At 46.4% G+C, this 27,207-nt stretch overlaps 5 protein-coding genes across 17 annotated transcripts; 2 read left to right on the top strand and 3 right to left on the bottom strand.

Annotated features, from left to right (window-relative positions):
• Window positions 1-328: 328 nt before the first annotated feature.
• Window positions 329-3,447, top strand: LOC136552673 (glycine-rich RNA-binding protein 10-like). Of its 3 annotated transcripts, none has more exons than XM_066544239.1 (5): window positions 329-449; window positions 950-1,093; window positions 1,210-1,278; window positions 1,368-1,474; window positions 2,535-3,447. In XM_066544239.1, the coding sequence occupies exons 2-5, from the start codon at window positions 985-987 to the stop codon at window positions 3,204-3,206; spliced, it is 957 nt and encodes a 318-aa protein (XP_066400336.1). In that variant the 5' UTR covers window positions 329-449; window positions 950-984; the 3' UTR covers window positions 3,207-3,447. The 3 variants fall into 3 exon arrangements, with proteins under 3 accessions (XP_066400336.1, XP_066400337.1, XP_066400338.1); XM_066544240.1 differs by having other exon boundaries at window positions 332-449; window positions 934-1,093; XM_066544241.1 differs by lacking the exon at window positions 329-449 and adding an exon at window positions 463-864.
• A 6,469-nt stretch (window positions 3,448-9,916) lies between these two features.
• LOC136552672 (kinetochore protein NUF2 homolog) lies at window positions 9,917-13,659 on the bottom strand. 11 transcript variants are annotated; one of them, XR_010782861.1, is made up of 7 exons: window positions 12,418-13,659; window positions 11,741-11,852; window positions 11,376-11,430; window positions 11,149-11,263; window positions 10,754-11,056; window positions 10,377-10,479; window positions 9,917-10,228 (listed from the first exon to the last, which is right to left on the bottom strand). XR_010782861.1 is itself a non-coding variant. In XM_066544232.1 (6 exons), exons 3-6 carry the CDS (start codon window positions 11,791-11,793, stop codon window positions 10,809-10,811), a joined length of 471 nt encoding a protein of 156 aa, XP_066400329.1. In that variant the 5' UTR covers window positions 11,794-11,852; window positions 12,418-12,500; window positions 13,350-13,659; the 3' UTR covers window positions 9,917-10,808. The 11 variants fall into 11 exon arrangements, 6 of the variants coding, with proteins under 6 accessions (XP_066400329.1, XP_066400334.1, XP_066400330.1 ...); XR_010782858.1 differs by having other exon boundaries at window positions 10,377-11,056; XR_010782860.1 differs by having other exon boundaries at window positions 10,427-11,056.
• Window positions 13,660-13,845: 186 nt separating this feature from the next.
• Window positions 13,846-15,711, top strand: LOC136550364 (uncharacterized). Its single transcript, XM_066541910.1, has 2 exons — window positions 13,846-14,262; window positions 15,294-15,711. Exon 1 carries the CDS (start codon window positions 13,966-13,968, stop codon window positions 14,239-14,241), a length of 276 nt encoding a protein of 91 aa, XP_066398007.1. The 5' UTR covers window positions 13,846-13,965; the 3' UTR covers window positions 14,242-14,262; window positions 15,294-15,711.
• A 2,537-nt stretch (window positions 15,712-18,248) lies between these two features.
• Window positions 18,249-19,006, bottom strand: LOC136552671 (uncharacterized). Its single transcript, XM_066544231.1, has 2 exons — window positions 18,656-19,006; window positions 18,249-18,572 (listed from the first exon to the last, which is right to left on the bottom strand). The coding sequence occupies exons 1-2, from the start codon at window positions 18,891-18,893 to the stop codon at window positions 18,505-18,507; spliced, it is 306 nt and encodes a 101-aa protein (XP_066400328.1). The 5' UTR covers window positions 18,894-19,006; the 3' UTR covers window positions 18,249-18,504.
• Window positions 19,007-23,650: 4,644 nt separating this feature from the next.
• Window positions 23,651-25,403, bottom strand: LOC136552669 (scopoletin glucosyltransferase-like). Its single transcript, XM_066544230.1, has one exon. It carries the CDS (start codon window positions 25,331-25,333, stop codon window positions 23,864-23,866), a length of 1,470 nt encoding a protein of 489 aa, XP_066400327.1. The 5' UTR covers window positions 25,334-25,403; the 3' UTR covers window positions 23,651-23,863.
• Between the last annotated feature and the right edge of the window lie 1,804 nt (window positions 25,404-27,207).

Below are 27,207 nucleotides of genomic sequence, written 5' to 3'. Positions count from 1 at the left end.
AAAAGCCTCGCCTTTCCGGTTCCCAAGGCATATTTATCCGCTCCAGCAGTGCAGTGCAGTGGAGTTCATCTTTCTCTGCTCCTGATCACTGATGTTTTTTTTTTTGGCTCACGTAACCAGACCTGCCTAATCGCGGTTAACCTTTGAGAGCTTTGATTGAAATGAAGAACGGGCTGCTCTTTTCTTTTCTTTTCTTTTTTCCTTTTTTTTGAAAAAAAAGAGACGCGTGTGGAGTTGGGCCACAGGTCACTGTGCATAATGGGCCGATCCAGCTGGTTCCATCGTGCTCATGGGCCTGATGTGGCCCGGACCGATAGGTGTTCGTTTCCCCGACCCGACTTTAAACCCGGGAGGCCATTCCGGTAGGGTTTAGGGAGGCGACTGGGAAGCCGCCGCTCTGTACAGCCTGAGGTGGCGACGGCAATTGATCACGGGGCCCTACTGCACAGGTAACAAATTTCTTGCCCCGGTCTTTGGGATCGTAGCCGCGAGAGTAATAACAACTTCGTAACTGCCGCGGAGTTGCGTTGATTCGAGGCGTGCGCTCCGGGCCTGGTTCCTTCAATTTTCGGTGCTTGGTTGAGGGCTCTTGGAGTATGGATTGTTTTGGTTGCCTGTCCGTATAGCGTGTTAGCTGTATGAGTAAGAGCATCGGTTTGAGTTCAGGTTCCGCGATTCTCAAGATTTTGCGAATTCTATAGATATTGCGATGTAGTATCAATGGATTTCTTTTTGTGCCTCTCTGTGTGTGAGGGGTTAAAGTTGTGTCTAGGTCCTGGAATGAGACCTAATTGTGGTGGTATTGTCCTTGAGGTCCTGGAATGAGACCTAATTGTGGTGTTGTCCCTGATACAGATGCATAGAGTAGGCACAATAATCTGTTTTTTTCTCTTTCTTGAGTTGATAGTAGTTTTGTGTCTGACCACTGAACAGTCTGTTATTCCTTCAGTGCCTGTGGTTGGCTTCTACTGTGCAATTTGAGGGATGGCTTTTGTCAGTAGAATCAGAAATGCGCTTAGGAGAACTTCAGTGTCCACTAGCTCTCCACTGCTTCAGCCAGTAAGATGCATGTCTTCAAAGCTTTTTGTCGGAGGTATGTTCAGATCGATTTTATTCTCCTATGGTACCTTCTGGTTATTATAAGATATTCTTTCTTTTCTTCTATGCTGTTTCAGTATCTAATTCTGTTTCTAATGAACCTGCTTGTAGGACTTTCATATGCCACAGATGAAACGACTCTGAAGAATGCCTTTTCTGCGTATGGGAGTGTACTTGAAGGTTATTTTTCCATTTTATTTTGACCTGTATTCTTTTCTTGGGCATTTTTATCGGTGTCTAACACTTTTCTATTCTTGGTTTGCATTCAGCTCGGATCATAACTGATCGGGAATCAGGGAGATCAAAGGGCTTTGGTTTTATAACTTATACATCCACTGAAGAAGCCTCAGCTGCAATGACTTCCATGGATGGCAAGGTATGTCATTTGTGTCTATTGTTTTATTCTATATCATCTTTGAATTGTCTCACTTCCAATGGTAATTCCAAACTGATTGTCTGAATACCAAGTTTCACATCGCTTGTTACATAGGAACAATTCCCAAGTCCAAACTCTGTTCAATTTATCTCCACTTCATGCAAACTAAAACTCTAAGAGAAATATTTTAGGCTAACACTCAAAGAAATAAGCAACCATTAACCATTATTTTGCAGCCAGGAAAAATGTTGGGCTATTTATTTTTCCTTGTTGAAAGCACTGATTGATATGGTGGCATATATACAAATAATGGTCTCGACCAAAATATTCTTAGGAAAGTCACAGACCCTTTTTGCTGGATTTGAGTATGGATTGAAATATATTATTGCAATGAATGTTAGGTTTTTTGTCCTTAGTGTATGATGCAACAATCCAGTTGGTGGACCGAAGCACTAAAAGAGTTGCAAACCAGAGCAGCGAATTAGATACAACAACAACAACAACAACAACAAAGCCTTTAAGTCCCAAACAAGTTGGGGTAGGCTAGAGTTGATTCCCAGTAGAAGCAATCAAGGTTCAGGCACGTGAATAGCTGTCTTCCAAGCAGGGAATTAGATAAATCGTTTTTTTCAAATACTTGAATTGCTTCTACAGAGTTAATTCATGCCTATGATTTTAAGTTTGGCTTAAAATGATTGGGCCTGTTTGGGAGAGCAGCTGCTTTCCAAGAATTCTTGGAGCTGGAGTTGGAGGTAGATTAGGGGTTTCTCGGTGAGCTGTGTTGTTTCCAATTTAGACTAAAAAAAGTCTTATACCAATTTGTTTTAGCTTACAAGTTCAAGATCCTGCAAGAATACATGAGTTTGAACTCTCCCGAAACAGACCCTCGCCCTGGAATTTGCAAAAGACAATGCTATTTCTCATTTTCATACCGCAAGTGATTTGGAAAGTTATTTTTGCTTCGAAGTTGTAGATACTGGTCTCTAATAAACATTTTGTTTCCTGAAACATAAATAATCTGCCTGTTTGCAAAGCATTGAAACTATTTGATCTTATACAGGAGCTTCAAGGACGAAGTATAAGGGTGGACCATGCCAATGACCGCGCTGGTGGGATACGCGGAGGTGGTGGTTTCGGTTCTGGTGGTGGCAGTGGATATCCTACTGGTGGGTATGGCGGTGGCGGTGGCGGTGGATATAGTTCTGGGGTTGGTGGTGGTGGATATAGTTCTGGGGGTTATGCTGGGAATGGTCGTTACGGTGTTGGATCTGGCAGTGGCTATGGTGGCAACTACAACAATGCTTCAGGTGGTGGATATTCCGGCAATGATGGTTACGGCGATGGAGCTGCCAGTGGTGGTTATGCTAACAACTTGAGCAGCGGATACAGCAGCAGTGGAAGGTATAATACCACTGGCAGTTCTGATGGAAACACTGGTGGGTACAATTCTTCTCCCAACCCATATGGTGCAGGCAACTACAGTGCAGCCAACTACAATACAGGAAGTTCCAGTGGTGGAACCTCAGGAGAATTTGGTAGCGACTTTAGTGGTGGACGTTTTGGTGGCAACAACTTCGCTGGAAATGTGACTGGTGGTGGCTACAGTGGCAGCAGCAGCACGGGAGAGTTTTATGGCGGCGGGGCAAGCTATGAAGCTAACAAGCCGCGGTACAATGGCCAAGACGACCTGATGGGCGATTTCTTCGACAAGGAAGTGGCAGAGGGTAAATGAGGGTGCTGCGTACTTGCATCTCTCGCACGATGCTGCAGATCTCTTTTTCCAAGCTGCATCTGATCGGCCGTGCTAAATGGAGCAAATAAAAACTTTGCTTGAGCTTATTAGGGTATAGAACATATTCCTTTGTTCTTTTTATTCTGTTTTCAGACAAGGCACGTATATTGTTTTTTTCACTTAGCTGGCGTTACATCATATCTTGAGAGAAGAAAGGTGGTTATATCCTCTTGACAAGAAATGATGTTAGTCCAGGTGCTAATTTTCTTAGCCATTCTGACATGCCAAGCCAAGCTGGAGAAGTCCAAGTCCAATGACGCCGCGGAGTTGACGTCGGTAATGTGGCATGCCGCCATGGGCCGTTTGGTTGCAGCTCCACGGCCAGACAGATGAGCTCCAGACGCTAGTGTTTGGAATGGAGGAACGCTCGTTCCAATTCCAAGGAAGGTTCGGTCCCCTAGGCAAAACGTAGGAAAAAATACTTCTAGTCTGAGCTCTGATTTCGTGTAAGGGCGTGTTTAGTTGGCCGGAATTTAGATGGGTAAAGTTTGCATAGTGCCAGATTCTTTACTGTAGCATCTCGTTTGTATTTGGTAATAATTGTCCAACCATTGACTAATTATACTCAAAATGTTCGTCTCGTAAAGTAAAATCAAACTGTGTAATTAGTTTTTAATTTCGTCTACTTTTAGTATTTCATACATGTACCGCAAGTTTGATGTAACGGAGAATCTTCTTTTTGCATAGTGCCGAAACTAAACAAGGGCTAAGACCGAGACGAAAAGAGCAGAGATGAGATAAACAAAAGAGCTCTAGGTCATTCCTCGGTACTGCTGTTGTTCAGATGCTTAGGATCATTGGTCTAAGGCCTACTTTCCTGTTTGTTATAATAGAAAAAAATATGTCGTTACCATACCCCACTTCTCACGTTCACGTGGTAGTTCTAACCGAAATTTTTGGTTCCTCCATTCCAAACATGCAAACACTCCTTCTAGCTCATTATTTCAAATAATAAAGCAAATAATTTTTATATTTGCTTTCTTTTTTGCCTTTGCCCCTCAGTTCATGTAGCTGCTTTCTTATACTTTGAATTTATTTTTATTTTTAACACTTTTTAAAACTATTTTTAATTCTAACATTGCTTTTTTTTCTTCAAAAGTAACGCTTTTGGACGCGCCTGTTTGCATGGCGCGGCAAATTCACGCTGTCGCACCATGCATGGCGGCGCGGCATGGGACGGTCAACGACCGCGGCGACCGCTGACGTGGCAGGTCTGACGCGCCATCCGTCACGGCGTGGCGGGTCTCCCGCGCCACGCATCGCGACGCGGCAGACCCCTTATACAGGCAGCCATGGTTCCCTTCCTGTCTGTCTCTGTCTCAGTGTCTCCCGCCCACCGCGCCGCCGCCACACCACGCCCAGCGCGCCCGCGCCCGACGCGCCCCGCCCGACGCACCCACCCACCGTGACCCCGGCCGCCGCGCCCCCGCCGCGGCCGCTGTCGTGTGCCCGTCCTCCCTCACTCCATCTCCATCTCTCCCTGTCTCGTTGCCTCCCTTACTGTCGCCGCCACCCTTCCATCTCCCACTGCCGCGCACCGCCCGTCCTCGTCGCCGCCCCTCCATCTCTCCGCACTGTCTCGAGCCGTGAAGGACATTGCTGCACTACCCATCGTCGTCCTCCAGAAGGGGGGATTGCCGCCGGCCGACCGGCCATTGCCGCCGCCTTCCAGAAGTAGGTCGCTGCCGACCGGCTATTGTCGCCGCCGGTCATCTCCTTTCCATTGGTGGATTGTGGTGACCCATAATCTTTGTCGAGGTAACGCTCTTCTGCATCTCTGTCAATTTTTTTGCTAGGGTTTGGATTCAAATTTAGTTTGACTGGATAGAGATTTATATAATTAGTTAGCAAAGATATTTAGTGAAGTGAGTAAATATAAGTTATGTATAGTTTTGCAGTATAGTTAGTAAAGTTACTTAGTATAGTAAGTATAGGTATTAATATTAGTGTGTTTAGTGTAGTTAGTTAGTATAGTTAGTTAGAATTGTTCGTATAAGTATTAATATTAGATTAGTTAGTATAGTTAGTTGGCATAGGTGTAGTTAGTATAGTACTCTTAATGTCTGTTCTAACACATCCATTTGAAATTTGAACCATGATGAAGGATCGTCATCTGCAGTACCCCATTCTTGAGGTGCACTACGACGAGGACCATCGAGCCAAGCACCTGTCGGAGCTTTAGGAGGACTTGCTACCTCTTAGACTACGCACGCACCAGCCGCACTGCTAGGACAAGCGATACCGACCGTACATATAGCATGCCGGCTTCCTTGAGATCGTCCGAGTCTTCAACACTGGGCTACCAATCCTCGACCGTGCACTTCTCACTGCTGCTATCGATAGGTATGATTTGATACACGTTTGGTGAAGTACAAAGCATTGATTTGTCTCATTGTTTGAATTAAAAAAACTTATTGTATTGAATTAAAAACCCACAGGTGGAGGCCAGAGACCCACACCTTTCACCTTTCTTGCGACGAGATGACTATCACAATGCAGGACATGAAGATGATTCTGTGTCTACGGTTGAGGGGTCTTTCAGTGACTGAGATCCTTGATAACGATCACTGGATGAACTTGGTGGAGCAGTTCTGTGGCAGAAGACCACCCGAGGACGAGGATGCTAAGAGAGCAAAGTAAGAATTTCTATGTTCCAAACATTTACCATTTTGACACTAGCACATGCAAGTCTTTGGTTGGTCTCTTATATCACAAATATATGTTATGGTCTAAGTCTGTCGTTGATCTACATATTCTGCAAATTATTTTGCTATTTAAATGGAGGGTGTAGTACATAAATTTTATGATGCGTATTGTCTTTGTCTAATTTAATGTTTATTTTTGTTCCCTCAGCTCTCATGTAATTGTCCTTCAAAAATTTCAGGAAAACATCCGGTGTCAGTTCGGTGTGGATAACAGAAAACTTCAGGGCGCGGCTGCACCCAGACGCTCTAGAGCAGGAGATCGAGAGATATGCTTGGGTGTGGCTGTGGCACTTCTTAGGCGCCTTCCTGTTCTCCGACGCGTCGGGTAACACCATCAGCTGGGCCTTCCTCAACATACTGAGCCAGCCATGGGAGAATATAGGAGCGTACAGCTGGGACAACATGGTCCTAGCATGGATCTATCATCAGCTCTTCGTTGTCTGCCGACGTAGTATAGGAGGTGCCAACCTAGGATGTTGCTCCCACCTACTATAGGTTTGGTGTTGGGAGCGATGGCCAGTCGGGAGGCCCGTTGTTCACGGTTTTACCTGTAAGTGCATCGATTTTTTATTTTTCTCAAACTTGATGCCGCACTTGTGACAGATTATCCTATTCAATGCAGGCATGGAATCACGTGGACGTAGGACCGATAGCTCTGTACGTCTGGCAAGAAGCGAAGGTAGTTAGAGGGAACCCGAAGCGGCGGTACAGGCAGTACTCGACACGCTAGACGTCCTAACACAACACTAGGTAACGACCACTTTGATACTGCTAGTCAGTGTTGTTGCTTTTTATTATTTCCAAAACCTAACTGTAGTTACCTAACTTTCAGGTGAATTGGTGTCCTTGGTCCAGATTCGAGCTAGAGAGGGTACCTGAGTCCTCGCACTGAGGAAGAGTCGGACGAGTGGCTTTTTAACGGGCCACTAATTTTCTTCCACATGGTCGAGATGCACTACCCTATAAGGGTGTATAGGCAGTTTGAAAGATTGCAGCCATGCCCACCACCGCTGTACACAATCAATAGAAAGTTGCACGGGTGCGACGACTATAGCATAATGATTTAGCAGTCATGTGCATACATACAACCACTAACTTACGTTAAACTTGTAGGTACGATCGAATGAACAGGTACAAGGAGAAGAATTGGGCCGTGACGCACGCGGGGTACATCCACAACTGGAAGAATAGGCAAAGGGTCCTGATCGCCGAGAAACCGCCGCACGACCAACGCAACTTCGACCGCTACCTCCAATGGTTGCATAGGAGTACCCGCACACATATGCAACCCCCTACACTAACAAGCCAATTGATGAGGACGAAGACGAGGATGACATCGCTAATGCATACGACGAGGTGACAAGGATGGAGACACAACTTCAGAGAGCCCCGCTACAGAGATACGTGGTAAGAAATTTGAATTTCAATACAATTGTAGGTCGGTGTTCTTATGAATTGTAGTCATACGAACTTACCTCGATCGTGTATGCAGGCAACACAATTGATAAGTCTGTCCAACGAAGTAGCCGTGCGACTTCACGAGACCAGAGGGGAGCCGCACGGCATTCTACACATCTTCGTCGATGTACATTATATTCTCAAAGCCATGGCAGTGGTTAAATGGTTCCCATGACTCATTCATCTGTGTTTTCTTTTTTTGCAGAAAGTGAGGAGGAGCTGCAAGAAGCTGGCATAGAAGCTCAGCTGTGTGGATACTCCATGGGAGATGCCCTATGATCCGGACCTGTCTAGTTCCTTACGCTCGAGCACTATGCCGACATGAGCAGGTTCCTCCAACATGATGGCTGCTGGGACCTCTTATGTTCGTACTCCCTGGTAATGCAGGCAAGGGTCCTGTGGAGCACGACGTTGAGGAGGACAAGGATGAGGAGGACGAGGATGAGGAGGAGGAGGACTACGATGAGACTGGGATGTCTCAGCTTGGTGATGCACCATTTCCTACACAGTTCGACGAAACAGGTACTTGAAACAACCCTTCGCCATATACGTCACAATTACTTAAACATTGTAAGTAACGATGCCTATATTGTAACTGCAGGGTCCTAGTTACACTCAGCACTACCGCCCAGTGTACCGCCAGCGAGATCGTACCGACGTTGGGTTCACCCCTAACATGCTGCCTTTACGTCCGAAGAGGCAGCGACGTCCGCGGTACCCATATACTCCTGGGTCGTAGGAGTTCTTTAGGATGACATGATGCACTTGTATTCGGACACCCATATACTGATGGGACATGTAGTATGTCGAGTAATGTTGAACTTATGTATTGATGAACTTGTGTCGTAGTTATGACTTGCTGAGCTTATGTCGAACAGAGGTATTGTCGAACTTGCGATGAACTTGGGACGTGTACAAGTTAGTATTGCTGAACTTGTGTATTGATTGTCTCGTGCACTTAACCTTCCTGTTGACCTATTCATTAAACCGACACGACGAAATAACTTGGCTCATATGAGAACATAACAGAAGTGCATTATTCCATTTGTTGCCGCTTTGACCGCCGTGCCATGGCTGGTGCCGCGCCATAATGGGTGGCACGGCACCGCCGTGCCATGATGCACGGCGCGTCGGCCCTGCCACGTCAGCGACCAGCGGGCCGGGACGTAGCCACGTTGGCACCCCTGTCGCGCCCCCATGCATAGCGCGACAACTTGAATTCGCCGCGCCATGCGAATAGGCGCGCCCAAAAGTGTTAGATTTGGGGAAAAAAATTAAACAGTGGCAGGTTTGAAAATAGTTTTAAAAAAGTGTTAAAAAATCCTATACTTTTGCAAAAAACTTTTTTGCATCTTCCCACATTTTTATTTTAGCCTTTTTTTGCACCTCATTTCATTTTTATATTTGCCTTCTTTTTGCCTTTGCCCCTCAGTTCATGTAGCTGCTTTCTTATATTTTTGCAAATTTATTTTTGGTTTTCCCCTTTTTTAGTTTAGCCCTTTTTTGCACCTCATTTCATGTAGCTGTTTCTTTATTTTGCCTTTTTTTTTCTGCTGATCAATAAATTGTGACTTCGTGAGCTTTTGTATTTTTACCATCATTTTACCGCTCAATCCATTATGACTTCGTGAGCTTTTGTGTTTCAGCCACTTTTTTAACGTTCAGTTCATCGTGAGCATAGTCTAGGGCTGTGGTAACGATTTTTTTCCCCTTCAATTTTTGCCTCCTTTTTGCTGTTTAGTTCAATACTGGGTGAGTCCAGCCCCTTACAGGGCGCCATATATTCATCGAGCTTCTTTGCCCTGTATGGTGTGAGTGTGAGTGTGAGGTGATGACTTCTAATTTATTGACCAAACATTTTTTTTCATTAAATTAGATCCTACAAAATAAATACGTATTCCTAGCAAGAGATACCAGTGCAATTTAGAGAATTATATAAAAATATTCTTGCGAAGCTAAAAAAATAAAGTCAGAATCTAACCTCCATTTAGGGGCGGTAGCTGTCCCATCGAATGTTTGCCACATGCATGAAGTATTAAATATAGACTAATTACGAAACTAATTACATAATTTGCGACTATTTTACGAGACGAATCTTTTAAGCCTAATTAGTCCATGATTTGACAATGTTTTGCTACAGTAAACATATACTAATGACGGATTAATTAGACTTAAAAATTTCGTCTCGTAGAGTACTAACAGATTATGTAATTTACTTTTTTATTAGTATCCGAACACCCCATGTAACATCCTCCTGACACACCTCCTAAATTTTAGTAGCTGGATCAAACACCCTCTTATACAAATACAGTAGATGCAAACTAGGCACTCCTGGCTCGATAAGGTGACTAAAGTTGAGCCTGCCCATCGTCGAGACTAGTCCTTGTGGTGTTTTAGATTTGTCCTCCACGACTTGGAATTGCAACCAAGCAAATCCAGACCTCATCACCGGTTAACATAACCATTTTCACTGCTAATTTAGTACTGATTAAATTAAAATAGCGGTGCAAAAAGCATATACAGAGGCGTTTGACTGACCACACACGATCAGAGCAACAACATGAAACGAGAAGCAAAAGTGACCACACACGAGCAAAAGTGACCACACACGATCCAGTGGAGGTATATATACACAAAGCGGGACATTAGCACGATTATTACTATGCGATTTGTCCACGATCCATTACCCGATGGTCACTCCACACATCAAGCGCCACTCTGGCCTATAGTGTTCAACACCACTGCAGCTTCATCAGTCTCTTTGAAGGAATGATCGACGCCATCCAAGTACATGTTAGCCTGGAGAAAAAGGTTGTTAATCAGCAAACAACCTCAAGGAAACCAATGTTCTTTATGGACTAGTCTCCTTTTAGGAAATCAAATAGGCATGTTCTTTATGGACTAGTATCCTTTTAGGAAATCAAATAGCCTTCTACTAGGACCGTACTGCCTCACAAACTTGATTTACTTCTCATGGATTTTCCTCTAATTTCTTACTTCCAGCTTCAGCAACCCAATCAGCTTGGGAGCATAATTCAGAACCCTGCTTTCTTCACAGATTGGCAGACAGTATGTCAGAAATTGTGAAAGAGGTACGCACAATAAATAAAAAAGATGACAACAGCGTACAGGCTTTGAAAATGAAGTAATAGATGCATAGCCTATGTTTTCCCTTCTAGATTTATAGAGCCCACAGCTACTAATCAGGCTCGAACGTATGGATCAAATTCAAAGGTAACATGTAAAGCAATAAACGCAATGTCTCATGCTGTGCAATTTCGAAAATGATTCTAATTTCAACAGCAGAACATGGATAAGGACAACCTTTTTCAATCTTTTCCTTTATTTTTGTTTGTTTCTCCTTTTTCAATCTTTTCCTTTATTTTTGTTTGTTTCTCCTCAAGGCACTTGTGCTTGAACCTTGATTGCTTCTGCTGGGTTTCAACTCTAGCCTACCCCAACTTGTTTGGGACTTAAAGGCTTTGTTGTTGTTGTCGTTGTTCTCCTCAAGGCACTTGTGCTCCGATTCAACTTCAGATTTCAATGCAGTCATCTTCCGATTGTTCTCTCCAACTCTTTGATCATTTTCTTTCTCCTTTGCGTTCAGATTGGCCTCGTTCTCAAGTACTAATTGCAAGATGTTCATGCACAGTAATGTGGTGATAATATTTGAACTAAGAACTGACTTGATAATACTTGAGCAATGCTAAGATACTAACCTTTAAATTGCCATTCAGCAGCTTTAGTGCGAAGTGCCTTTATCTCCAAATTTTGATCACTAATCTTCTCTTTGTGTGCTTTAACATCCTTCTCAGAAGCTTTAGCACCAGCACTCTAGCATGAATAATATATTTGTACAGTCATTGTTATACCAATTTGACTCAAGTGTGCAATCAGCCAAAGAGAAAAAAATCTTGCATGCAGGAAAGTTTGCTGCTAATCATACTTTTTCATGTACAGCAGAAATTTTAGAGAGATGCTTCGCTAGTTTCTCAGAAACCAGCAAAATAAAGATGCTTATCATGCAACTACATCAATGGAGTATACAGGAATAAGAAAGGTCAGGCCTCACAAGAAACAATAATAAATGTCAAATGGTTCTTGTGATTTGATCATTTGAGCAATTGCCCATCAGCTGCAGTAAGAAAAGAATGATCCGAGGCTGTGGGAAGAACTAAATAGGAACTCGAGATTACCAGAAAGAAACTGTTTGTGAGCACATGATCTGTATTGTTTACAAGAAATTTATAGCAACAAGTGTGAAATTGTTGCACCAATCAGCATCAGGAAGAGCGCATCATAAAGAGTACCTTAGTATACGTCTCAAGAGTATTGGTTTTCTCTTGGACTTTCTGATTTGCCATCTTCTCTAAGTTCTTTAACTCATCACGGACTGCTTTCTTCTCCTCAAGGTTCCTCTTTGCTATAGAAAATAAAATCCATAGTTATTACAGAAACTAGCACAAGTTGATTATCTGATTGAAGCTCATAATTCTGATCCAAGCAATTTGACAATGTATGCACATAAAAAAAATACACTCATAGCACATAAAGAAGTGACTAATGATTCTGGGGAAAATGAACACTTTTTAAAAGGAATGCAATCTTAGATAGAGCACCTGTGACAATTGCAATGATTTGTTAGAATGAATAATTCTTTTGGGTTTCATCTCCATAAGAGCTTGGGACTAAAAGGCTTGTTGTCGTTGTTGTTGTTAGAATGAATAATTCAGCCATAGTTATGGTGAACCGTGAAGAGATAAAGTCATTCCGACAGTTGAAAGGATGGCAGCATATTTGCTAGTCCTAGTTGCATTGAGTAAGACAGTTAGGAAAACTATGGCTTGCTGTTCTACTATGGAAAGTAATTCTAGAACCTGTGGCGTTGCTTGTATGAATGGCTTTCAGTTTTTTTAGCTTATGCATTCCAACACATTCAATGCCTAATGAACTTTATGCCTGTAGCACTTTAAAACAAACAAACATACAGCCTAGGGGAATAGACAATTTTGGCTGATAGCCTTTTCTTTTCTTGCATAACTTTCACCAACTCGAAATCAGCTTGGTTGATCTGCCAGGAAAAAAATACAAGCAGTGAATGTAATATTATGAAGCAATGCTTTGAATAGAGGACAAAAAAAAAATCCAGTTTAACTTAACAAGATCAGTTCTGCTGGTCAATGTCCACATATACAAAGCAAAGCCGGTGCTAATAAATACCAATTATTAGATAGGAAGAAAAAAATGTCAGCATTCGGTGGATGATTAAATAACTAAATGTCTTCAAATTATGCTGAAAGATCGCTTTCTTAAAAAAGTAAGCATGCTTCCAGTGCTTGAAGACGGGTTTGGCCTTTAACACCTATAACATACAGAAGGTGGTGGGTCTATGGAGCTTTGGCTCCTCAGAGTAAAAACGCGAGTAAGAGGGGTGTCTGACCTAACAACTCCAGCTTCTCCATTTTAAGTCTAATGAGATTTTCAGCATATGTATAACCAAAACCAGTGGCAAGTTATATGATTTGTTGCCGTGAATCGGGTGAAATATTTCCAACTGACCGAACCAATGAACCTACTAAAAGGCAGCTCACTATCACCTATGCCTTCATCCAGACTCCATGTAATCCAAAACTACTGGTGCTAGCATCAACCAAGAAGCCTGGAACTGAATATAGGCCAAATAAAACCTACTGACTTCAACACAATTTGTTATCTTGTTGGCATTGAACAGAATTCTTGAGCATATGACTTACCAACTAATTTCAATGCTAGCTCATACTACTTCCAAATTCCAATAGTGTCCATTCTGTAGGCACATTCTCAATATAACATGCTTGACTACATGCATGGGAAACTTGCACTTTTCATATGCTAGAGCATAACATGGTGAACAGTTGAGCAACAGCCAGATTATACATACCTCTTAGTTTTCATGGATAACAATTTATTGACAGAAGGTATCAGCAATACGCCAAATAAGAAAGCTACTCGTAAACCTCAGTTTCTGGGTGTCTCCTCTTTCTTGTCATCTATGGCTTTTGATGCAACACGCGGCGACAACTGCTCTCTGTTGTACTCATGAAGCCTCTGCTGGACCACGGGCGGCGTCCTCAAGCAGAGGCGCTTTGCATCAAAAGCCATAGACGAAAAGAAAGAGGAGACACTCAGGAAGCAGAGAGTTCATGAGTACAGAAGCAGCTGTCTACGGTACCACACCTCGCGCCCTCGTCATGGCGTCGCCGTTCACTGCGGCGGCGGCTGCTGTGGCTCGCGAGAAAAGCGGGGGAGTGATGAAGGGTAAGAAATGGCCTAGGGCTTAGGGTGCCGGCTGCAGCTGCAGCTGCTCGATTTTGTTGCTCCGAGAATGAAGCGCAGCCGTCTGTTGCAATCGGACGGCGCAAAGAGCTCGTGGCCTTGAGTGGGCCTGCGGGATCAGTCGCCTGAGATGAAATCTTGGCCTGGGCCCAGGTCCCCCCCCCCCCCCCCCCCTGTCGGTACCGTTGGCAGTGCGACGAGGTGACCACGGCGCCGGAAGAATGGCGAAGGGCGGCGGCGGCAGCGGGCTGATCTGGGCGACGGCGGAGGATCTGGCGCGGAACAGGCCGGTGGTGCTGTCGCTGTACCGGCAGATCCTGCGGGCGCTCAACTCGCCGGAGCTGCCGCTTGGGCACGCGGCGCGGCTGGCCAAGAAGGCTGAGTGCCGGGCCATCTTCATCTTCGGCGCCGAGGAGAGGTCGCTCCACAACATCCGGGACCTCGTCGAGGCTGCGCGACACACGCTTGGACTGCTCAACCGTGGCCGCCTCCCATAGACAGGAACAAGGAATCTATCTGTAAGATTTGGTATCGTCTGTTGTAGTAAGCTATTATTCATATACTGTGTACTTGCTAATTAAAAGAAAGAAGTTTTCAGTATGAATGAACTGCAACTTTAGTCATTGAAAAGCTGCTGCTGGTCTTCTTAAATTTGAGTCAGGGGATGCGTGGTTTTGAAGGTGTTCTGCTGGATTCAGCAAATTGTGGCATTCAGGAATTAGTATTAATAGCATGCTTTTGGGTTACCCGAATGACTGATGCATGTGCATTACATCATTGATGTTTGCACTAATGTTTAGATTTTGCCATTTCTACCATCGACTGTATTTCAAATGTGCTGGGCTAACATAACTGGTTTGGATCATAATTTGATAAGTATCCTTTTGCGGACGGTCATAACTGGCTCGGAATCCATTCTATCCCTTTCTTGATTTTATTTTTTAGTTGCAAATTATGGTTTGACATACTGTTTGGTACACTGGGCTGCAGTGCCTGCATGTTTGAGAGCTCGCTAATTTAGTGTATTCCTGCGTGTGCCTGATTCCATGTATTCTATAGCAGCTTAGCTCGTAGTTTCACATGGTGTCGTGTAATTCTCTTACTATACGTTTTCCTGTTCGTTTCTAGGTGACAAATTTGCTTCAGATGGCAAATCCTCTCTTTATGTATTGTATGCAGACCTGAGCTTGACATGGTAAACGTTTTAGTTTCATGGTTAGTTTTGGGATGTTTCTAAATTCAAACTGTTCTACAGATTCGACCAATTTCTGGAAAAGATTTGACCACTGCAGTTGCTATTTTCTGCTTCTGCCATGTTTTTGCTATACTATGTTGATAGGTTTCATATGATGCTATGACTCTATGTGCTTAATATGAACTCATTTATTTATGTGGACTTATCTGGGAGTGCTTTGAGATGAAATTTGAACTATACGGATGGATTCGACTTGAAGTCTTGAACCTTTCCCTATGTTTGGGTATTGCCACCTGCATGGCTATATTGGCTTTTATGGTGTGGACAAATTTAGTGACTGCTCACCTTTTGTAGAGTTCAGGTGTGACCTTCAAGACTTGTGTGGAAAAGCAACGCACAGCTGACAGAAGATCATGAATTAATCATTTACATTTGTACGGGCAGACTGCCGTTTGGGTTATAATATTCTGTTTACAAGAGCAGAGACAAACTCATCCTCAAACTACTAAATTGTCTCAAGTGGCAGATTGTTCTAAGTCTAGGGACCTGCCAAAATAGTTTCGAAGTTTAGATACCTGATGCCACCTCACAAGTTATGGCATCACGGAATCAATTTCCGCTAGCGGTCTTTCTGAGATGTGCCCCATAATTTTGCTCATGAAAAAGCTCAGAGCTGAATCTTACAGCTCCTTTGGTTGCTGTAGTATGTGTTCATAATCAACACTGATCTGCTGTAATGGTATTTTGACTTTTATGAACCTGCTGGAAAAAATGATGAGCCACAGCGCACGTGCTGAATTGTTAACAACTCTGGTTTTGGACCTTTAGGTAAGTTTTTGTGAATGTTATGCTATTGTCATATTTTGGCCATCTGCAAGTGCAATATCCCAGGTATATGCAAGATAATATTTCACCTGTCTCTGCTTGGGTACCTGCTGGCACTGCACTAATGAAGGAACCAGGTGGGTTTAAGTTTACAGTCAGAGTTTAGCCTCTCTGTCTTGCTGAATGGTCCATGGATGACAGGTTCACCTTCTTTATGAGTGGAAGTGCATGGCATGCAATTTTTATTGTCTGTACTGCATAACATATCAGTACAAATTATTAGAAAGTACAGATTTCGGAAGTGTTCCAGAGGATGGTGAATAAAAAATACACATTTCATGACATGCAATTTTTATTGCTTGTCTTCCATCATGGTATATGGAAGAAGAGTTGGCATGAAATAGCTTTAGGTAATATGGTCTGTTGAGTATGAACATCTATGGTAGTGTGTTTTCTTCTTTTTGTAATGACCAACTTGGGAGAAGCAAATGGAACTTGAGGTACTTATTTTGTGTCCTAGTTTTCACAGGTGTTATGTACTGCTTAATTTTACACAACACTTAAAACTTACGCTTGTGCTGTTTTGCCAATTATTCAGTATTGGATGGATACAGTCTGCTGTGCTCTGTTTTGACTCTGCTCAAAACATGTAAACATGTCTGCATGTGATGCAATGCAGTAGATGCCTTTATCTTTAATAATTTCATAGTAGGGACTAGTCTAGAAAGTGCTGTCTTATCTGCTTGAGTATTTGGTAAAAGATGGGTACATCATGCTTCTACTCAAGAAATTCACATTCCTCCAGTTATTTCTTCGTCAAAACTTCTAACCCTGGTATTTTTTTTTCCAATTGATCTTATTGATCATTTCTTGCAGTGATTGATGGTATCAATATCATAAAATATCTATTCATGCTTTGATCTAGACATTCTCACAGTTGTGAACTCTGCACTGTGTCTTCTCAGAGCTGCAGTTCCAGTTTGCGGTGAGTTGACCGTACTACTGAGTCTAAATCAGGTTTTTCAATTTCGGTATTGCAAAAATTTCGGCCACCACCGAAACTACCGAATTTCGCGAAATTCGGCCGAAATTTCGGCGAAATTTTTTTAGAGACTAGCACATGAAGTATGCTTTTTCTAAAAAAACATTTAAATCTAAACAAATATTAGTATGATTTATGACTACACATCTATTGAATACAAAAATATGCAATATAAACAATAAAAAATTGAGTCTAAAGTTATATAACACATGTATTAGTGTATTACAAAATTTCGGATTTTTCTTTCGGCCACCACCGAAATTACCGAATTTCGCGAAATTTCGCCGAAATTTTGAACCCTGGTCTAAATCCTGTCTTTAAGGTTACTTACATTTCCTATTTTTCTAGGGAATAACAGATCCAATACTGTATATTGCGATGCTGTTTAGTATGTTTTCCTGGCATGTGCAAAATAAATCATTACTTGTACAGGTGCATGGTCTATATATAACATTTTTTTCATGTTTGCACTTTCTCCTGTATCCTGTCTGTTGTTGCCATGATACTGCCCGTCAGACACTTCTATTCTCGTGTGACTTACCATTCTGCCAGTATTAACAGTCACATGGTATGATTGTAGTAACAATGTTTATTGTTCTTCAGACGTGATTTCCATGATGCTGCAACCCGAGTTGTCTTGTGCAATTCCTTCTCATTGTGAGGATTTGCTCAGACTTAGTATCTGAGAGCTATAACTGTTCCCGCAGCTGTTTATTTCAACCTTTGTTATGAGGCTGTCCTTTCCTTTTTTATGAAACACAAAAAGAATAGAATGTGAAGGGCAGGCCTGGTGTGCAGTGGTGAGAGCTGTCTCACTGAATCACCGGGTCACGGGTTCGAAGCAGTCTCTCCGCAGATTTTGCGGTGGTAAGGCTTGCCTCGGTTTTTCCCTTTCCCATTTCCCCACTCATGTGGGAGCCTCTGGCACTGGGTCTGCCCTTTCCAGAACAGAATGTGGTGTCCTTATTTATGCTCATTTGGCTCTTACTACAAAGGCATTTTGTGTTGAGACCATGTCTCAGCTGGAATTGTTTGGTTTTGAATTTTGGAATGCCATTGACATGCACTGCTTGACGTGTGGAGTGTGGGTAAGGCCAGGTTTATTGGGCCATCACAGTCCAAGCAGGACCTTCCAAAACTCAGACAGCATAAGCCTGTTCGGGAGACCGTATCGTATTGTGGATTATTTACTGCTGGCTGGTTTGGTGTGAGAGAAAAACATTGTTCCTGGCTGGAAATTTATGATCGTTTACGAGCAAGCGAACAGGCTAGTTATGCCATGCGCGAGCGTCATCACATCACATGGTTCAGCTCAGCATATTTATGCCCAGGGCCCCTTGCCATCTCTTCATGTTGTGTTCGGTGAAGTGTTTTTATCCATTCCTCTGTAGGAGTATTTTGTTTGAGAATCCAACTCAAATGATCAGGAAAATGCTGACGAGTACTACCAAAGCAAAGCAACAGCATTCTCTTTTTGTGTGGTGGCATACTGTATCACCTTGTTCGCTTATCGTTTCTGTAGCTTATAAGCCGGTTGATGATGTTTTGTTACGAGAGAAAAACACTACATCATGGCTGGCTGATAAGCATGACTGATACGATCAAGCGAACAGAGTGTTGGTCCCATACATGGTTACTGCTGGATAAGGAGTGAAGTACAACATGCGCATCGGATAATACTCCAATGGCTAAAGCAGTCTAAAACATCCTTAACCTCCGGTTCCCAGATCTTGCACCGCCACCACCTCCAGAGAAGCTCGACATGTCTAGAAAACAGCAACAGAAGGCAAAATGACAAACGGTCCACACATTGATACCATCACATACCGGAGGAGAGGAACGTACGTACCGGCAGCGGACGGGTCGTGGGAGCAGAGGAAGAGCAGGAGGAAGCAGAGGAAGGTGAGCAGCGGGATGAGGTGGATGGCCCTCTCGTCCCTCGCCCCCCTGCTGGCCTTGGAGTGCGAGGCCGACGACTCGTCCTCCGCCACCGCCATCGCCTGCGCCGCGTCGCCGCCGCTGCCGTCAGGAGGCTGCTGCTGCTGGTGCTGCTTGGGGCTGGCGGAGAGGCTGAGCTGCCTGTGCATCTTTGAGGTGGCCCGAAGCTTTCCGCAGCGCGGTTGGCGCAGGCGCGCATAATAAATGCGGCGAAAAAAGGGATTGGGTTGGGTTGGAGCGGGCGTTTGGTCTGGTTTGAATTGCAAGCAATGAAGTAGGAGCAGGAGTACTCCTACGCTACGCGGCGCAAATATCTTGCAGAGTTGCGGGTGGGGTGGGGGATAGCCCGATAGCATAGACAAACATGCTAGCTGAATCACGCCTAATAAAGCTGACCTGCTGGTGGTCTGGTGACTGGTGGAGACGTGGGGCAGCCTTGGACAGTTGGACCTCTAGTCGAGTTGCGAGCGTCGGTGCGACAAGCGGAGCCGCGGCAAAGCACGCACCAAAGCAAAAGCATCCCTCGAGCCAGCCGGGCAACAAGCCCATCGGCCTATTCACTGGTTGATTTATAAGTTAATTTGGATTGGCTGATACTGGTTTATTGTGAGTGGAAAATACGATTGACTGGCTGGTTTGGGCTGGTTAAAACCAATAAACGAACAGGGTGCATAGCCCAGGTCCCTAAGAGCATGATCAACTCACCACTGCTGATGCTCTTAGCTCCCACTCCCTCCAGGTCCCTAAGAGCATGATCAACGCAGGCTGTTAGGTGTAGTGGTCTGAGTAAAAAGATTCTCTCCACATAGACTAGGATACATCAAGACGACAAACCCACAACGCTGGTTGTCTTTCGCATGTCATTCGCCTCGCTTTCGTCCTTTACTTTTAGCCGTTGGTCCCTCTCCGCCTTTGCCTTTTGTTTCAAGCCAACATCTTTTTTTCTCCATCGCTATATATGCTCTGGTAATTGCTTCGGTTCTTTTATCAGATGGAGCGAACGGTTCTTCTACAAGTCAAGCTGACCCTATGCGAAACCACAGTCTAACTTCTTCTCTCCTCCAAATAGCATCCAAGCCTACGTGGATCTGCAGAAGCACCTGCCACGCTGGTGCGTTGGGCTTGACCTAAAGGAAGAGGATTCTAAAATGAAAGAACTCCAGCGAACCTTCTAGTTGAGCCCCTCGTAGCTAAATATGGCAAAAACATAACTCCAACAGGACCCTCTACCAGAGACCCGAGGTTTGGGTAGGCACCCGGATCCCCCAAGGACCCCATTCCTGAGTGCTCCCCCCCCCCCCCCCCCCCCCCCCCCCCCCGCCTCCCTCCGCCGCGCAGGAGCGGCCCTGGCCATGGCCGTTCCAGCCCTTGCTCGCGGCGTTCGCGCCCTGCTCACGCGACCACGAGGAGGACCGCGGGGAGCTCGCCCTCCCTTCGCCGCGTGGGAGAGGCCGTCCGCCTCCCTCCGTCGCGCGAGAGCGGCCTCGGCCATGGCCGCTGCGCCCCCTGCTCACGGTGCCCTGTAGATAGTAGAAGGAAGAAAGAGAAAATGATGAGCGGGTCCCGTTTATCATTGTCTGCCGGAATGAATTTAAGAGCCCAAATATGGGTGCTCGTGTTGGAGTCAAAGCAAAAATATAGGCCAACAAAAGTAGGGGAATATCCAGATTAAAAGTAGGGCCCTGATTTAGGTGTCCAGGAGAGTTGCTCAATAAATAGCTCATCTACCATACCTAAGAGCAACTCCAGCAGGACGTCTACTTGAATCCCCATAGCTAAATATGAGTGTATAAACAAAAAAAAATCATGCTCTAGCAAAGCCCCTACTTAAGCCCCAAATTTAGTTGGACGCCCAAATCCTCCCCGAAGACCCCATTTATAGAGGCTCATGTCTAGGCCCCATCCTATTGTTGCCTTCGTTGCTTCTCCCGCACTCGCACAGAACTCCACCCGACTCTGTCTCCCTCGACGCTCCGCCTCCGTCTCCCTCGGTCGTCCGCCTCTGCCAGCCCCAGTCGTGCGGGCGCGTTGCTCTGCCTTGCCTCGCCTCCCTCTGTCGCTCGGGAGCGGCCCCGCTTGCCCCCGAAGACGTCCCCAGCGCTCCCTCTCTCCTCCGGTAGCACAACACAGTGAGCTCTGGTGCAACACAGCGATATCCAGATTTTCATGTGATTTGATGAAGCCACATCATCACTTACTATCAAGCTCTGTGGTAGCGCTCCAGAGACTCCAACTCACCTATGCAAGGATTGTGTTTTCTCGAAACAAGTTTGGTCATTCTTGAAACAATGGCTTGGACTATCGATGCTAGATTATGTCGCAACAAACGGATCATTACACAGCCACTAGCGTAGATGCCGCACTAAAATTGAGCGAAACCAAAGAAGAGTTTTCGACGGAGTCATGATCTATTTATGGTGGAACGTATGGAAGGAACGAAATCGAAGGACATTTCAGAACACACCTTTGCAACCAAGACAAGTAGCCTTTCTTCGTAGGGTGGACATTGAGCAATACCAGTTGGCAAACAGATCAAATGTACAAGCTGAGTAGTTTTAGTCAGGTCCTTTCTAGTGTCTCGGTTATGGTTGGCATATGATTGTTTCTGTGCCTTGTCGGCTTTTTAGTTGTTGAGTTCTGTAGTTTTTCCGGTTCTTTTTCTTTGTTGGGAGTTGCTTTCAGTGGGATGGACGGTCTGTGTGCCGTGTTAGTTGTTTTCCTAAGCTTTCCTATTCAGTTGTAATTATTTTGTCTTTGTTATTCCCCTTTTTTTTCCTCGTCTAATAAAAATTTTGTAAAGCTTTTGCCGTCTTTCTAAAAAAACACCTTACTTTCAAGCGTAGCTAAAGATCCGAAACGAATATTCACGTCGGTAGCTCAGGAGATGCTCTCCGTTTCCAGTATTGGTGCGCAAAATGATTCTTACAGTCCGCTGGTCTGGTCTCCCTCCACGGCTCCAACTGCTCATCTTCTCTACACATATGCTGCTATCCCTTTAAGGCCTCGTTCGGTTATCTGAGATCTATTTCCAGCCAAATGCTTTGCTTCACAAATTTGTACTAGGCTGGAAAACTTCTCTACACATATGATTCTTACTGAACGTGGCCTAAATAATGAGTCGCCGTCCGACCCCAAGCTCACGACAAGTCAGGCAGTCACCGATGACCACACCAACACAACTTCTAGTCAAAAACCCGAGTAGAAAAAGATGGCTGGTGTCGTGGATGGTGACGATGAGCGTCGGGACAGTGGAGGCGCCTGGCTTTGGCCGCAATGGCTTGGTTGGTCCTGTTATAAAAGGTTTTTTTTATGGGTACCATTGAAATTTTGTAAGTTCAGAGAAATATCATTACTATTTACCTATTTGGAATGTTGTCATTATAATTCTTGTCTAGCTTAATCGTGCCATTTTCTACGTATTTAACAGCTTTGGGCCCGAGCGCAGCTGACTAAAGACCAGTGTCCTCTCGTATGTCCCAAAATACCCCTGCTGCTTCTATCCATCCACTCGATGACATGCGGGCCCAAACGCGTACCTCCAGCCATACAGTGTTGAGCACCGCTTTGCTCCAGGACTAAGGACACGGAGGACAAATCGGAAGCTATCCTCCTTTGAGGCGGACAACGGACAACAGAGCCATGAAACGCGTACCTCCTCTAGGGTTTAGCTTTTTTTTTCTCAGTTTTTCCCTCCCCCGTTCTTGCTTCGATTCTTCATTTTGAGACCGATTTAGTTCGTTCTTTTTTGCTCAGATTCGTGCTATGACATGAGTTGATGCTACCCCTTAAGTGAATTTGATTGAATCGAGTCGAGCACGAAGATATTGAACGAATTTTGTTTTTGGGGAGTTTTTCGTGTTCTTGGCCGTGATCTAATTTTCTCGGAGTTTGGGTTGAAATTGGGCGATGATCTCTTAGAGTATGCTCACCAACTCCCTTGTGATGGCCTGTGAAAAGTTTGGTCGCGATTTGTTTTGATTTGGTCCAGTTTTTCGTCGATTTTGTGGCCGTCGGTTTCCTGTTCTAGATTTCCAGTTCTTCGTTTCTTCCTGCTTGTTCGTCGTGGAAGGCCGAGCAACAAGAGCCGCGTGCTCCCAGCGCCAGTCCAGCGACCGGCCGCTCGCCCAGGTGCTCTACTCAGCGGTGAGCAGCTCCACCGCTCAAGCCCCTCTCCGTCTCCCACCGTCTCTCTCTGTGCCCGGCGGCGAGCAGCACCACCGCCCGCACTTCTCTCTCTGCTCGCTTTCCCCCACCGATTCAACGAGCTCAGGGGCAAAATGGTCACTGAAGGCTAAAATTTTGGCTGAAAATTTTTTAAAGTAGACTTAAAACTCAAAATGGCATTATAGCGTGTTGGACTCGTTTCATAAGGACGTTTCAGCGAAGCCCACAAAATTGATAGCATTTGGGCGAAGCCCACTTCCCATAAGGGCAAAATTCTGATCGTCTCCGTCAGCGAGGGGGGGAGTGAAAGAGAAGTAGCAGGGTATTTTGGTCCTACGAAAATACAATGGACTTGTTTCACCTGAGCGTGGGCCCAATGCTGTTAAATTCGTAGAAAATTCGTTTGAACTTATCAGCCTGGCTTATCAGTTATAGAACAATATTTTTTCTCTCATAATAAATCAGCTTCAGTCAGCTTACAGTTGTAGAAACCATTACCCGAGCTCGAAGCTGGATAAGAATTATAATGACAAAGTTTTAAATAGACGAATAATAATGGTACGATACCAATAAAAAAACAATATTACTTGAACTTATAGGGCCCATGCGTCAGCGAGGGGGGGGGGGGGGGGGGAGGGGGGGAGTGAAAGAGAGGTAGCAGAGTATTTTGATCCATACGAAAATACAATGGCCTTGTGTCACCTGTGGGTGGGCCCAATGCTGTTAAATACGTAGAAAATTCGCTTGAACTTATCAGCCTGGCTTATCAGCTATGGAATATTGTTTTCCTCTCATAATAAAGCAGCTTACAGTCGTAGAAACCATTAGCCGGACAGCTCGAAGCTAGATAAGAATTATAATGATAAGGTTCTGAATGGACGAATAATAATGGTATTCCTGCTAACTTACAAAATTACAATGATACCAATAAAAAAAACACTATAAAAGTTCTTTGTCATGAATGGACAGATCTCCGGCGAGCCATCAACTCGTGGATCAGCTTTCCGACATCGTCATACGAAGTGCCGCCCTTGTCTGTTGCGCTCCTAGCCTTCCCACGGAGCTCCATAGCCTTTTTCCTTATCGCCTCGGCCTCTTGGTCCCCACCCATCACTCCGTCAATGGCTTCCGCGATCTTCACACCGCTGATCACCTCGCGGCGGACCTCAAGGTGGGAGGCATAGTCGCCGGCACCGACACCGACCCCCATCTTGAGCACCTCGACGACGAGCTTCTCGTTGTAGAACTGGTCAGCGTACCGAGGCCACGTCACCAGCGTCACCCCAGCGCTGACGGCCTCCAGCACCGAGTTCCATCCACAGTGCGTCACGAACCCACCGACAGCGGAGTGCTCGAGGATAAGCCTCTGGGGAGCCCAACCCCGGAAGAGGAGGCCGCGTGCTCCGACATCAATCAGCTCGGCGAAGCCTTCGGGCATCCATTCCGATGCATCCGCCGTCGTGTCCGCTCCTCCACTCTTCATGACCCACAGAAAATTCTTGCCGGACAGCTGTAGGCCGCGCGCCACCTCCCGCAGCTCCGCCTCCGAGAAATTGGCTAGTGTGCCGAATGCGAGGTACACAACTGAGCCGCGTGGCTTCTCGTCGAGCCACCGCAGGCACCTTTCCGCCCCGGGCGGCATGTCGTCCTCGCTGGCGTTGGCGTGGGCGACCGGGCCGACCAGCCACACACGGCGGCCGAGCGTCGTGCGGTAGTGCTCGACGTAGTCCGGCTCCAGCTCGGCGAAGCTGTTGAACACCTCGCCGTAGCTCCTCCGGTCCGCGGCGTGCACGAGCTGGTTGTAGTCCCACTGCAGCTGATCCTTTCTTGGGTCCATCACTTGGCTGCGCCTCAGCGCGACGCGGTGCGGCAGCTCCGGCAGGGACACGACGGCGTCGGGGTCATCTGGAGCGAGCGCGAACGGGTTGTTGCGGAGCAGGGATTCGTTACAGGCCCGGGCGAACAGGCTGCTCCCAAGGAAAGACAGCCGTGGGATGCCGTGCTCGGCGGCGACGTCCGCGGCCCACAGGTAGAAGCTGTCGACCACGACGGCGTCGGGGACGGGGTGGTGCTCGGCCAGGAACCGATCCAAGGGCTCGCGGAGCCGCTGGACTCCTTCCAGCAACTTGTGGAGGTCGGCCTCTGAGATGCCTACAACGCTCTCGACGCCCGGCGGGAGTCCGACATCAGGGAAGGGGATGGTGGAGATGTGGATCGCCAGGGCGTCGGTGCCGCGGAAGGCGTTGTTGGCCTCGTCAACGGCCGAGCGGATAACGGTGGCGTTTACGGGAGTGGTGAGTATGGTGCACTTGATGCCACGTGAAGCAAAGAGGGCGGCCATGGCCGCGACCGGTATGAGGTGGCCAGGCGCAATAAACGGGAAGAAGAGAATATGTATTGGCTGCTGTTCATCATTGGAAGCCATGGCTGCTTGGCAGCGCCCTTCTTCCTTTGCTACACACTTAAACAGATCAGAGCTCAGCTGCTCAAGTATCTTTGGCGACAATATTACATGGGCAACCTTGGTTGGACTTGGACATCAACCATCCACGTCACTCACAGTAGTCCAGTCCACCTCCACCAGGACAGGTGTGTTAAACGTGGAGAGCGAAAGAAAGCCAGCGATGCAAATGATTGTCTTTATTCCATTAAGCAGTGTTGTGCATATATATACCGGTGTTAGTTGATCTCCACCAATAGGCCCAACGACTTATTGGGCCACGGCCTATTGGCCTCTCTGCTCCCTGATCGGGGGAGCCCAACCCTAATTCGGTTGGAGGGCCCTTTGTCGCACAGCACACATAAAAGGAAGGTGGGGGGTGAGGGCTCGGACTACGAGGTTGACCGGAGCCGCCACACCCACCTACAGAGAAATCCTAATCCGATTCTAAAGCGTGCTGCCAGCGACGGGATGAGCCCGCCACCACCACTGCCGTCGCCTGTGCAGGTTCTCCGACGCCCCACTGCCTCACCACCACGCCGAGCACTAGCGTCTGCGAGGCTGCATCCAGGGCGGCATCGGCGTCCACGCTGTCGCTGCGGTGAAGCTCTGCAAGAGCCAGGTTACGGCGTCCACGCTGCCGCTGCGGTGAAGCTCCGCAAGGTCGAGGAGCCTAACTATGGATCTATGGGTTAAACACAGAGGTACCAATCCTACGATCCTAACAATGGTACCAGAGCGGGTTGCCTCTGTGTAAGCCCCTAACCCTAACCGGGTAAAAGAAGAAAGAAAATCCACCGCCACCGCGCGGGGGGAAAGATGGCCGCACCGCTGTTCTACACCGGCGCACGACAAGAACAGAAAAGAACCGAACACTCCCTAACCCTAACCCTAATTGGGTTAAAGGAAGGGGAAAAGAAAGGTTTCGGCCTTAAGACGAACAGAGCCGAACCATAAATCCAAAAGAGAAAAGAAATAAAAGAAAAGAAAGAAAATTCCAAAGAAAGAAGAAAAGAAGGGTCGGAACCCTAACCCTAACCCTAGTTTCCCGTTCGGATGAAAGCAAAAGAAAAGAAAGAAAAGACAAAACAGAAAAGATGACAGGTCGGATTCCGAACCCTAGATCTATGACCAGTTCGGAAAAGAGGAACAAGATTCAAATCCAAAAGGGGAAGGGGAAAAGAACAGGGTCGGCACACGAACCCTAACCCTAACCCTATTCCCCACATCAGTTCGGATGAGAGAAGAACCAAATCGAAAAGAAATAGGGGAATGAGAAAGGGAAGGGAGAAGAAACCCACCCGAACCGGCCCTTGGCCGGCGCGGGAGAAGAAAGGCCGAACCGGGGCTGCTGCTCGCCGGGCTCGGCAAAGGGGGCACCGCGGCCAGGCCGCTCGACGGCGGCGTGCTCACCCGTTGGGGAGCACGCGCGCCGGCGAAGGGGCCGGCGACGGTGCCAAGGTCGCTCAACCGCCCGCTCGCTCGCTCGGTGTCCTCTCGGTCGCTGCTGGTTATGCTGAGAGAGAAGAGAGCGGCGCTGAGAGATAAAGAAGAGAGAGAAGCAGAGAGTGCGAATGGCCTAGGGTTTCTGGTCGGGGGACGCGGCCGCGGTTTTTGTTCGCGCGAAATCGACGCGCAGCCGTCGATCTCCATCGGACGGCCGAGATTGCACGGGGCAGCGATCGGCCCATGGGGGCGCGCGCGGCCGCGCAGCTTTGGCAGCCCAGGCCCAGGTTGCGGCCTGGGAGCTACAGTACTCGCGTCAAAGGAGTTGGGCCGGGCACAGTGCTCGCGTCAAAGCAGAGGGGCCAGGCTGTTTTAGCGGCCGGGCCGAAAGAACAGTGAAACATTTGAGTCAT

This window comes from Miscanthus floridulus, chromosome 4 (assembly GCF_019320115.1).
Source record: "Miscanthus floridulus cultivar M001 chromosome 4, ASM1932011v1, whole genome shotgun sequence".
NCBI classification, from domain to species: Eukaryota; Viridiplantae; Streptophyta; class Magnoliopsida; order Poales; family Poaceae; genus Miscanthus; species Miscanthus floridulus.
The sequence above is the reverse complement of the archived record's forward strand: the minus strand, read 5'-3'. Positions and strand labels throughout refer to the sequence as shown.

What these genes read in the sequence shown, in the direction of transcription:
- LOC136552671 (XM_066544231.1), bottom strand. Translation starts at nt 18,893, where the DNA reads ATGCACAGGCAGCTCAGCCTCTCCGCCAGCCCCAAGCAGCACCAGCAG. An exon ending in CCACGACCCGTCCGCTGCCG is followed by an intron (nt 18,573 to 18,655) that starts GTACGTACGTTC and finishes GCTGTTTTCTAG; the next exon opens with ACATGTCGAGCTTCTCTGGA.
- LOC136552673 (XM_066544239.1), top strand. Translation starts at nt 985, where the DNA reads ATGGCTTTTGTCAGTAGAATCAGAAATGCGCTTAGGAGAACTTCAGTG. An exon ending in TTCAAAGCTTTTTGTCGGAG is followed by an intron (nt 1,094 to 1,209) that starts GTATGTTCAGAT and finishes ACCTGCTTGTAG; the next exon opens with GACTTTCATATGCCACAGAT. An exon ending in GTATGGGAGTGTACTTGAAG is followed by an intron (nt 1,279 to 1,367) that starts GTTATTTTTCCA and finishes GTTTGCATTCAG; the next exon opens with CTCGGATCATAACTGATCGG.
- LOC136552669 (XM_066544230.1), bottom strand. Translation starts at nt 25,333, where the DNA reads ATGGCTTCCAATGATGAACAGCAGCCAATACATATTCTCTTCTTCCCG.
- LOC136552672 (XM_066544237.1), bottom strand. Translation starts at nt 11,793, where the DNA reads ATGGCAAATCAGAAAGTCCAAGAGAAAACCAATACTCTTGAGACGTAT. An exon ending in TTTCTGCTGTACATGAAAAA is followed by an intron (nt 11,264 to 11,375) that starts GTATGATTAGCA and finishes TATTCATGCTAG; the next exon opens with AGTGCTGGTGCTAAAGCTTC. An exon ending in TGCTGAATGGCAATTTAAAG is followed by an intron (nt 11,057 to 11,148) that starts GTTAGTATCTTA and finishes TCTTGCAATTAG; the next exon opens with TACTTGAGAACGAGGCCAAT.
- LOC136550364 (XM_066541910.1), top strand. Translation starts at nt 13,966, where the DNA reads ATGGCGAAGGGCGGCGGCGGCAGCGGGCTGATCTGGGCGACGGCGGAG.